Raw genomic sequence first — 10,505 nt, 5'->3', positions numbered from 1 at the left:
CAGCACCATATTAGCCACTATGAGAAAATTAACTCCAGCCCAGTCCAAAGCAGGACACAGGTATATGCACCCCTCGTTTAAAAAGCAGACAGGAGGCGAAGCAGTGGCACCAAAGCAGAACTGGGGGAGATGGTGGTGAGCAGGGTGGAAATTTGACTTGTCGTGTCAGAAGCTGTCTTCTCCAGAGCTGTGGTTGGGATGAGCACTGGTCGGTGGCCCAGCTTTCCTTGGCAGATGGGGTTTTGTCTCCCCTCTCCACCCCTTTCCCCACTGCTCCGTGGTGTGGTGCCGCTCGTGTGACTGTCCCCAGAACCGGCTGGCCAGCACCTTTGCCATCCCATCAGCACGGAGACATCCCCGTTTGGGGGCATTCCTTGAAATCCTGGCAGTCCCGTTTTTTCCCCGGGGAGCGGATGCGTGTTTGATGCCCAACCAGCCCCCTGTGTGGGCAGGAGGGGGATGAGCCCTCGCTGAGCACAGCACGAACAGCAGCACAAAGATTAAATAGATTTAACCCATTTCAAACAGTTTTAGTGCCGGCGATGAGCCTGCTCGTTTTGTTGTCTGATTTCCCAAAAGCAGCATGTGGGAGGGGGGTGCTGGCAGCGGGACCCCGGCGCTTGGGGCCCTCAGAGCCTCCCCCCCCGAACAAGGACAGGGTGACGGAAGGGAAAACGTCCTCCCGTGCAGAATAACGTCACGTCGAGGACGCAGGGATTAACATATTCCCCAGCTATCTGCCTCGGCCGGCTGAAGATAAAATTATGGCCCCTTATGAGTCACAAAAATCCCTTTCCTGATTTGATGAGCGCCGAGCGCAGGGGGCGGCGGGGAGGGGAGAGGAGATGCCCCGGCTCTGTCCCCGCCGGGGCTCGCCTCTGACATCAGCACAAAACCGGGCATAAAAGCGGTGTCCCGGGGGACTCCGGCTCAGAGGGTGAGCGGGACGGCACCAGGCACCTCGCCTCGCACTGCGGTAAGTACTGGGGGCCGGGACCACTGGGGGAAGCCAGGGGAAGCGAGCCCGGATTTTCTCTCTGCCTCACCACGCTTTTGTCTGCCGGATGACGGCTCCAAGGCGCTGCTCTATCCCCAGGGATTTATTTCAGTGGGGTTTTCAAGGATGGGGCCCGTAAAAGTCAGCGCTGGAGCTGGCAGCCAGGTGCTTCCCCACGCCGAGCCCTCCCCTGGCGCAGAGGGCTTTCTGCAAACTTCTCCTCCGCAGGTGTCCCTGGGAACAAAGCTGCCGTGCTTTGCTCCACCGCCCTCAACCCGGCAGGTGTCTGCAGAAATAAAACCCATCGCCCAGCCCGTGCTGCCCCGCGGGGTGTTTGTGCTCGGGCACTGACCTCGCTGCCTGGGTGCCGCCCCCACAATGTGCCCCACGATGCCCCCAGCAAACCCCACATGCCCACAGCCATGCGATGCCGTTCTCACCTCCGTCCCTCTCTTTTCTCCAAATCTCCCTGGGACAGGGACGAGCACCATGCTCTGTGCCCTTTGCTTCCCTTTATTGTCCCAACTGGGCTGGATTTCCCCATGGCCACCAGAGGAGGGGACGCGCGCTCTCCATCACCACCTGGAGCAAACCCCGTGGTTTTATCTCTGTCCCACCACCATCCCTTTGCTCCCGCAGCAACCTCGGGGATCGCCATCACCGTGTCCTCGGGCTGAGCCGTCGTGGGGGGAAAATCCTCCGGGGATGAAGCTGGGGGCCGCCTGCCTCATGTGCCTGCTGCTCGCCTGCCTGGCCCTGCCCACCGCCGCCACCCGCATCCGCTCCATGGAAATCAGGAGTAAGGAGAGCAGCAGTAAGGGACTCCCCCGAGACACCCCCCCCGCCCCGCACCCCCAGCCCCTCGCCGTGAATCTGGGGGGGACGGAGGGAGGAGGCCGACGTGCAGGTTGGTTTGGCCTTTCAGCCAGCCTTTAGCACCTCTCTGCCCACTTTGTCACCCCCCCCCTCCCCCCCCCCAGGGGTTTAGTCCCTCCCTTGGGGGGTGCAGTGCCCCATTACCCCCCCCCCAAAAAAAAATCGCCCTGATGCCTCCTCGCCTCTCCTTGCCTTGCAGACCCGGACATCGACCCCTCATGGTACACCGGCCGCGGGATCAGGCCGGTGGGGAGATTTGGGCGACGGCGAGCCTTGGGAGAAGGCACCCAGCTGGGGGGGGGCGGCTTGCGGCCAGCCTGCGCCCCTCTGCGCCCCCAGCCCCCCCGGGGTGAGCGCAGCGCCTGAGCTGAAGATGGGGGACCCCAATAAAAGCCCTTCTCCTCTCCTCCTGCCTCTCTGCTCCGAAACCGAGGGTGTGGGGAAGGGGCCTTTCGGGGGGGGGGGGGGGAAGCACAGGATCCGAGCCCAAATGTTGCTGATATCACCTAAAATTAAGCCCTGGAGGCCCCCCACCCTGCTTTCCCAGGTGAATCCTCTGGGGTCCCCCCACCAAGCCTCATTTTGTGGCATGGGGAGAACACGTGGGGTCCCATCCCTCACCCTCTGCCCCCCCCCCCCCCCCCAGCATCCTCTCACAAGGTGGACAGCCCAAGCCCACTTTTACCCACTTTTTACCCAATTTGGGGGTGAGGGTGACAGGGGTCTCTGCGAGCAGCCTTAGGGCAGCATGGGGAGGGGATGAGCACCCCCAGCCCCATCCGCTGGGAGTGGGGCTGCTTGGGGAGGGAAGGGTTAATCTCGGGAGGGAGGGGGCAGGGGGTGAGTGGCAATCAGCCACTAACTAATTAGCTGCCTAATTAACGGAGGGCATTTAGGGAGGAGGCAGCCTTGGGTTTTTGCTGGGGGAGCCCCCATCCCTTGAAGTGGTTCAGTGTTGGGGAGGCAGTGCAGGTGGGTGTTCCCATGGGGGGCTCTGGGGGCCTGGTAAGGCTGGGCAAGGGGTGCTGCAGCTCTGTCCCCTCCACGGGAGCACCCCCAGGGGTGTTCGCTGCCTTGTGGCTGAGCATTTCCCAGGGTCTGAGTGTCACTGTGCACCCCAAAAACCAGTTTAGGCATTGCCTCATGGGCAGGGGGCCCCTCACTGAGCGCTTTGGGGGGGGGGGGGGGTTTGGAGGTGAGAGCATCCTGCCCCCCCCCCCCGAAAAAACAAACAAAAAAAAACCACAGCAATTTGGGCAGCTGCTGCCAGGCTCTGATCCCTGCCACCTCCAGACCTTTGTGGTCCCCACCTGCATGTGGAGATGGGGGTCAGGGAAAAGGAGGCGGTGAGGGCGACCCGCTCTTTATTTGCACCCATATGCTAAAACCCTGTTATGATGGGATGGGCTCCTGGCCAGGCCGGTGGCAGCAGGGTCCCTGGGACCAGCAAGGAGGTCATCCCCATGGAGAAAGCTGGTGTGAGACCCTGGCCCAAGACCCCACGTGCACGCTATGTGCGCTCTCATGTAGAGGATGATGAGGAAGATCCTTGGTCTGTGCCATCCACGTGCCACCCGCTGTCTTGTCACCACCAACGCCGAAAGCACGAGGTCAGGTCCCTCCTGTCCTCCCCGGCACCGTGTCCCATGGGGAGCCTGTGGCCCCTTCACACGTGGCAGCACCCCGTCCTCGCCCTGCTCGCCCCCAAGTCCACGTGCTGCCCGCGGCGCGGGGCTGGCGCCTTCTCTGCTTCACGCTGCAGGAGCTGAAGGGCTGGGGGGGGAGCAGAGCCACAGGGCAGCACCCCCTGCCCAGGGGTCCTGTCCCCCTGCTGCCCCAGGGGACTTCATGGTTCCCCTGTGTCAGCTCTCATCTGCAGCCACCGTGTCTTACCTACAGCCATAAAGACATCCTTTACTTGGTGGTTGGATTTCGCCGATGTCTCCGTGAAGAGCAGGCTTCTGCTCCTCGCAAACTCTTCGCCCTCCTGGGAGGAGAAGAGCAGCGTTATTTCCCCTGGCCCTGGGGGCATGCGGAGACCTCTCAGGGGTCAGTTTCTCCCCCAGCCATGAGGTTTGGGGGTGCAAGGTGACCACGAGAGCCAGGCTTACTCAGCGTGCTTGCGTTGGGTAAGAGCAGCCAAAGGTCCTACCATGACCTTCAGGCACCGTGAAATTGCCCATAAATGCATCACTGAGCAATGAGGGACCTCACTTTGGGGGTGCCCAAAGGCCCTTTGGTATCAAGGGACGTATTTTGGTGCTTGCAGTGGGGAAGGGAGGATGATACAGGTGCCCACCTCGGCTGGGACCTCTCTCTCCTCAGCCAGGTCCGTCTTGTTGCCCACCAAAGCAATGACGATTTCGTCGTGCAGGAACTCCTTCTCCAGCTCCCTCAGCCACAGCTTCGCCCTGCCAAGTGTTTCCTGGGGAGAGACAGTGACACCACAGCTCCTGGAGCTTTCTGCCCCACCAGTGACGTGTCTTGGGGCAGCATTTTGGTGCTGAGGGGCTCAGCACCCCCCTCACCTTGTTGGTGATGTCGTAGACAAGGAGAGCAGCGTGGGCACCCCGGTAGTAGAGGTGGCAGACGCTGTGGTACTTCTCCTGCCCAGCCGTGTCCCAGATCTCCAGCTTGACCATGGCTGACTCCATGCGGATTATTTTCGTGAAGAAGGAGCCTGCAAGAGAGGTGGGCTGGGGCACGATCACTTGGGGTGAGCATGGGGAGACTGGGTCTGCTGCCATGGGGCTGAACCCGATTCAAGGTCAGGGATGCTGCTGTGAAAACTGGATGGGTTTTCATCACCCCAGCAGAAGAGGTTGGCTGCTCGCCCCCGTGCCAGCGGGGCAGGGCGTGGGGTTTGCCCACAAATACCCCTGGACATGGCTTTGCTGGTTGCTTGGGGCAGGGGGAGATGGATGGCAGCGACCTGAAGCTAGCAGCAAACGGGGGAAGCAAATCCACATGGGGGGGGGGGGGGGGGATGCTCACTCACATCCCACGGTGGGCAGCGACTCCTGGAAGTCGTTTTTCACGTATCGGTAGGCCAGGCTCGACTTTCCCACCGCCGTGCTCCCCAGCAGCACCACTTTGTAGATGTAGGTGGGACAATGCCTCTCCAGCGAGCCACCTGCCATCCCTTCCTGCGCCATATCCTGCAAGGAAACCAACCCAAAACGTGCCTGCAGTGACCCCAGGTCCACCAGCTGAGCATCCCGTATGAAATCTCTACTAGTGGCAGTGTGGTGTGACCTCAAAACAACTTTTGGGAGCTCGCCCAGTAACTCAGCAAGTCCAACATTGCCCAAAAGAGCCTGTTTTAACACCTAAAACCCAGTCCTGCCCATGCCCAGTTGGAGTTTGCTCAAGTTTTCCCTTTTCCCTTGATTATTGGAAGCGTTATTATTATTACTCCCTTGATTATTTTCTGCTTTCAGCCCTTTAAATGCACTGTACAGCCTGATGATGAAGAGCAGGGTCACAGTTCATGCAGGTTATTATCTGGCTTATTATTTCTTTTAAACAAACAAAAAAAAATTAAAATGCAGCATAAGGCTGTGCTCCTTCTGGTATTTTTGTCTGCTGCCATAGGTAATGCTCCAAAAAACTTTACAGGCAGCTGCATGAAAAGCTCTGCAGATTGTCTTGTAAACCCTGTTACTTGTTATTTCAGATTATTTCTTAAAATGCACCTCCATTTAACCCCAGAAGATTACACGAAGCTCACTCAACAATTACTGCAATCGCTGGAAATTTCCTTGCAAGCACCTATCGCAGAGGGGGAGCATCGCCAGAGCTCATCTCCAACAATCTTTTTCCCATGGTAAGAGGGTGCAGGGGGTGCACATCCCTGGTCGCCGGAGGAGAATGGCAAGAAATCAAAACAAGTCATTTCGTTCTGATTTTGATGGAAAATAATAGGATTTAGGGGAAAGTGTTTGTTTTTGTTGCTGTTGGATTGCTCTTTGTCAGCGCTGCCGAGGCAGCCTCCCTGATTTCCCCATGCTGGGACGAGGGTGTCAGAGAGAAACCCCGAAATCCCCTTTCCTGCTGGTTTCCTGAGCTAAGCCCCAGCAGAGCACACCAGGAACCTTGTTGGTATTGGAAACATTAGAAAAAAGTTTGATTTAACCTCACACAGACCCCCTATTTTGTGGCAGCTGTGTCCCGAGGCAGACATTTGGGGCAGGCTCGGCTGACCTTACCCTAGCAGCTTCGTGCCTGCTTCCAGCTGAGGGTTAAGCGTTGCATAAAACCCACGTTTTATGGGCTTTATTGTTAGTGATATGAGCCAGAAACAGGAGGTGGAGCAGTTATCTGAGCTGGAAAGCAACAGCAAGGGCTTGGCATTTGCCACTTGATAAGTCAGTATCTGTGTTATCGCTAACTTGGGAGGGGGTCCTGCTGTATTCACTCTCAGGGGTAAATATTTCCAAAAAATATTATCCTTTATTTCCAAAATAATATCACTGGGGGGAAAACATAAAAGAAATGCAAATCTTTGGGGATGGAGACACTGAGAAGTGTCATTTAAGCCTTCGTTTAACTTCCTGGGAAATTAACAGTGTCTAATTGATGTCTGAGCCAGCAGCTCTCAGAGGATGCTGGAGCCATTTGCTGGGTTTCTGCCACACCTAACCTGCAGGTTTTGGACGTGGGATTTTTTACGGTTTTTTTTTTTGTTTGTTTGTTTGTTTGTTTCCCCCCCCAGATGGTGCTAGCACACCGGCGTCCCCAGATCGTTCCTGCTGGCGTTGAGCTCCGCGGCAGTCACCGTGCTTAGGGGAAGCTTGCCAGGGGACAGGGAAACCTGCACTGCAAAGACACTTTGATGTGTACACACTGCTGGATCCACGCAGTGCTGATTTCCCAACACGATCAGCCCTGCTCTGAGCTGCAGGGAGCAGAGGCTGGGTCATTATCGCCCTGCTGGGGAAATAAAGCCAGCAACAAGCAGAGATCCCCCTCCGACTGCGATTTTGGAGGCTGGGCTGCCTTTGTGGCTGGGATCTGGGGCTGATTATTGGTGGGAAGACACAAATCTTGGGATTTTGGGGGGAGGTGGGAGGCAGAGGAAGGGGTTACCTGGCTGCAGGCTGGCTCTCCTCTGGCACAGGGGTGGCGGAGGACGGGGACAGCCTCGACGGATGGGGACGACCTCGACAGATGGGGACAGCCTCGATGGATGGAGATGGCCTCAATGGATGAGGACAGCCTCGACGGACGGGAACAGCCTCAACAGATGGGGACGGCCTCCTCCAACCTCCTCGGCTGCCTCCTCTCCGCAGAAAACTAAAAGCGAAACTCCGTCAGGCGCGCCAGCAGCTGCCAGAGAGCGGTGCCAAAGCCGAGAGGTGAGCAGAAACGGGTGAACCTTAAACCCTCCCCGCCGGCTGGGCGAGGCAGGGCCATAAACCCTGCCCTCTGTGCTCCCTCTGTCCCTTGTCCCTGCTGCAGGAGCCGTTTCTTTTCGGTGGCTTGTCCTTGGAGGTGCCGCGAGCATCACCACCCGCATCCCGCAGCCGGGATTTGGGGATGGGGAGGGTTGGGTATGAGGCAGGCTGGAGCCAGGGATCCGGTCTTTGTAGGGTTTTTTTATAATGCTGCAATTTCTGCTGACGCAGGTGAGACTCCTCTTTGGTCCTGGGCTGCGATAACTCGGAGCCAGGGCTGCCAAAGGGATTTGTTTTTGGGGAGCGGGTGGGAAGCGGCACACCCGCTGCTCCCGCAAAGGGCTTAGCAGACAAGCCGGCGAGGTGCAGACAAAGCCAGCAAAGAAAAAAACCTGAGCACTTGGGTTTTTCCTGCCTTTTAATTAAACTAATGGCTGGTTACCGCTGGGGCTGGGCGCTTTGTACAGAGTTCTTGTTAAAGCTCTTACATCTTAATGGGGGAAAAGCACAATGTATTGGGATAACCGGTCTGGAGAGAGAACAGGAAGATCTGCAGGTCATTAAAAACCTAAAGGAAGGCAGCTTTTGTGTTTGTAGCACTAACCTGGCCATCTGTAATGCCTTGCCTTCAAGAGCCAGCTCTGAAAGCTTTATGGATCTGCACAAGTAACTTTCTGGTCTGTGAGCCAAACGAGAGTGGATTTCCTTTTTTGGGGGGAACAAATCCCAGCACCGACACCGCTCAGCTGCATCCAGCCCCCAAGCAGAGCTTAACCTGCATCCAGCTCCTTGCCAGAGGGCAGGAAAGCCTTTCCTCCCGGCTCCCTGCCTATCAGCCAGGCTAGAAAGGATCTGGGGAGCCTTTGAAGAAGTTTCCTAACCACCCTGTGAAATCCCAAACTTGCGTGGCCCGGTGAATGGTTGATACAGCAGAGGGGTAGAAAAGCGTTTGGGCACTTCTCTTCTTTTCTTTGTTCCCATCCCAGTCGCATCTGCCTGGGATGAGGCAGGGGCTTTTATAAGCCTCCCCTGGGTCCCAGGGATGTGTCCGTGGGGTGGGCACCGCCTCCTGCACGGGACCTTCTCCAGCGGCAGGCCCACTAGAGGGCATAGCTCGTCCGTGATTTCAGACAGCACAGCTATCCGCTGCCGAGTCTCCTTTCTGAACCTGCTCCTGGAGCCTGCACCCTTTAGTTTTGTGCTTGTGGTTACACCACAAGACCTCGTAGGAGAGCTCTGGCCACAGGGCTGGTAGGGACCAAATATTCCAGCCCAGCAAGGCATGACCTGAGCACCTCGAAACCACTTGTGGACCTTCCCCCGCTTTCATCCTTTTTCCTGCAGGAGCTGCAACGTTTTAGTAGTGCACAGGGCTACCAGAACAGGTCAAAATAAATCTCCTAGGGTAAAACTCCTAGGGCATATTTCGGCCACCCAAATTGCTCCATGGGCACCACTGTCCGCCTCATCTCTTGCTGCACAACGGGCTGAAGAAAGTACCTGAAAGCACGAGTGGCTTTTCCTTTCTTTCTGCTGTTCCCGGGGAATGTGGAGGAGCAGAAAAAATGATGCATTATTTATACTGGAAGGGCACTGGGAAACTTTATGGCCTTAGCAGTGAGAGCGAAGCACCGAGCTGAGGCTGCTAGAGGTGCTTAGGGCAGACGTCTTGTCTCTGCACTGCCAGCTTCAAAGGAACTGGTCACTTGTGTGTGAGTATATTTAGCAGGCCTTGCCTTTGGGATAACTATTTCGGTTTAGCCAGTCTTGCTAAAAATGAGCGGAGTCCATCTGCAGTCCTGTCTCTTTGCAGAACCAGTTGTTGCCTTACCGCTCCTTTGAGCAGGGCTCCAAACTGCCTGGGTATTTTGGAGAATAACGAGGTAGTTTGGGGAGCTTCAGGCTCATTTTGGGGGACAAGGGATGCAAAGCCTCAGGAATAGGCTGAGGCTCTCCTATTTTTACAGGCCGATTTGTTTGGAAAAGAAACATCTGAAGCATGGTAAGCACAGTGAGTTCAAAGTGAGAGGTCACAACAAATTACGTTTATGAGCTGCAAATGGGCTCGTTTGCTATCAAATCACTTTAAAGGTGCTCTTAAAAAAATCGTGGTGAAGCAGAAAGCCCAGGGTCTGAGCAGATCTTGTCAATAATACTGATGGAGGCTGCTACTGCTTTACCCCCGCCCTTGCTGACAGGTATATGGTGTGCTGGGGTAGGCACAGCCAGCCCATGGGGGCTGCTCGAAGCTCAGGGCTCGTGCTGAGGACACAAGAAGCCACTGTCTGCACAAAGCCCAAGCTGAGAGCCGTCAAATAGGCTCCTGGAAGCCATGCTGGAAAGGGAATCAGTACTCCCAAGCTGACACACAGCTGCCTACTAAACCCATCTAAGATCCCTGGGTAAAGCGCCATGTGAAAGGGAGCCAATTCCAGAAAATCGAATTATAGACTTTGGGAATCATGCTGGGAAATGTTTAAGGATGAATGCACCACTCGTGTCTACTTCATGTCTTGCTCTCACTGCTTTCTAGGAGCTTTAAGGGCTTCATCAGCTCGGAGAGGACATCACCTTTCTGCAAGTTGTTGTTGTTTCTCTTCTGTGCCTGCAGTAAAATCATGCGCTGGTGCAATGAGATCCCCTGGAGTTCACCTGCTGAAGACTGATGGTAGCCTGCTAATGATACTACAGGCAAGGTTTGTTCCTGCTGTTGCAACAAAGCCCTAACGAGTCATTTTGTCAGCCCTAAGAGGAAGAAGAGTCCTGCCTTTGTTAATGAGAGAAAGACCGAGCTCCTCCCTGTTGCACTGGTAAGGCTACGAAATATTTTGAGGGTTAGTGGTGTTGCAATGATGAACAGATCTTTACGCTGAGCCTCGAAACCCAGCCTGTTGTGAATTGCTTCAGGCCTCTGAAGTGCTCGTCTTCCCCTATTAATTATTAATGTCGCTAAAACACTCCAGAGATTGGCCTGGAAATGTTAAACACGCTTAATATTAATGGGTCCCAGATGATAAGCGATGGTGAACGTGTTAAAGAGCGAGGAGGGAAAATAACTACTGACTACAATAAACATTTTCAGTGCCTGTGAACCACAAGAAATACTTTCCTATGACTTTGCCTGGAAATTGTTTGAAGGGGCAGGTCCTGGGGCGAATCCACTTGAAATGAGATTCGGCTGGTCACAGGGATGGCTGGGGGATGCAGGGCAGACCCACGGCTGGGACGTCCGGGGA

General features: G+C 55.8%; 2 protein-coding genes across 2 annotated transcripts; one reads left to right on the top strand and one right to left on the bottom strand.

Moving 5' to 3' along the window:
* Positions 1–1,297: 1,297 nt before the first annotated feature.
* Positions 1,298–2,279, top strand: PRLH (prolactin releasing hormone). Its single transcript, XM_040560935.1, has 2 exons — positions 1,298–1,796; positions 2,073–2,279. The coding sequence occupies exons 1-2, from the start codon at positions 1,376–1,378 to the stop codon at positions 2,237–2,239; spliced, it is 588 nt and encodes a 195-aa protein (XP_040416869.1). The 5' UTR covers positions 1,298–1,375; the 3' UTR covers positions 2,240–2,279.
* An 861-nt stretch (positions 2,280–3,140) lies between these two features.
* RAB17 (RAB17, member RAS oncogene family) lies at positions 3,141–7,453 on the bottom strand. Its single transcript, XM_040560907.1, has 6 exons — positions 6,962–7,453; positions 4,872–5,031; positions 4,402–4,553; positions 4,173–4,298; positions 3,767–3,860; positions 3,141–3,646 (listed from the first exon to the last, which is right to left on the bottom strand). Exons 2-6 carry the CDS (start codon positions 5,026–5,028, stop codon positions 3,540–3,542), a joined length of 636 nt encoding a protein of 211 aa, XP_040416841.1. The 5' UTR covers positions 5,029–5,031; positions 6,962–7,453; the 3' UTR covers positions 3,141–3,539.
* Positions 7,454–10,505: the final 3,052 nt, after the last annotated feature.

Source organism: Cygnus olor, chromosome 6 (genome assembly GCF_009769625.2).
Source record: "Cygnus olor isolate bCygOlo1 chromosome 6, bCygOlo1.pri.v2, whole genome shotgun sequence".
In the NCBI taxonomy this organism is placed as follows: domain Eukaryota; kingdom Metazoa; phylum Chordata; class Aves; order Anseriformes; family Anatidae; genus Cygnus; species Cygnus olor.
Note: the sequence above shows the minus strand (reverse complement) of the source record. Positions and strands in the feature narration are given on the sequence as shown.

Coding starts and splice junctions, on each gene's coding strand:
- PRLH (XM_040560935.1), top strand. CDS start 1,376: ATGTGCCCCACGATGCCCCCAGCAAACCCCACATGCCCACAGCCATGC. Junction 1,797..2,072: donor CCGCTCCATGGAAATCAGGA/GTAAGGAGAGCA, acceptor CTTGCCTTGCAG/ACCCGGACATCGACCCCTCA.
- RAB17 (XM_040560907.1), bottom strand. CDS start 5,028: ATGGCGCAGGAAGGGATGGCAGGTGGCTCGCTGGAGAGGCATTGTCCC. Junction 4,299..4,401: donor TCTACGACATCACCAACAAG/GTGAGGGGGGTG, acceptor GTCTCTCCCCAG/GAAACACTTGGCAGGGCGAA. Junction 3,647..3,766: donor GGATGTCTTTATGGCTGTAG/GTAAGACACGGT, acceptor CTCCCCCCCCAG/CCCTTCAGCTCCTGCAGCGT.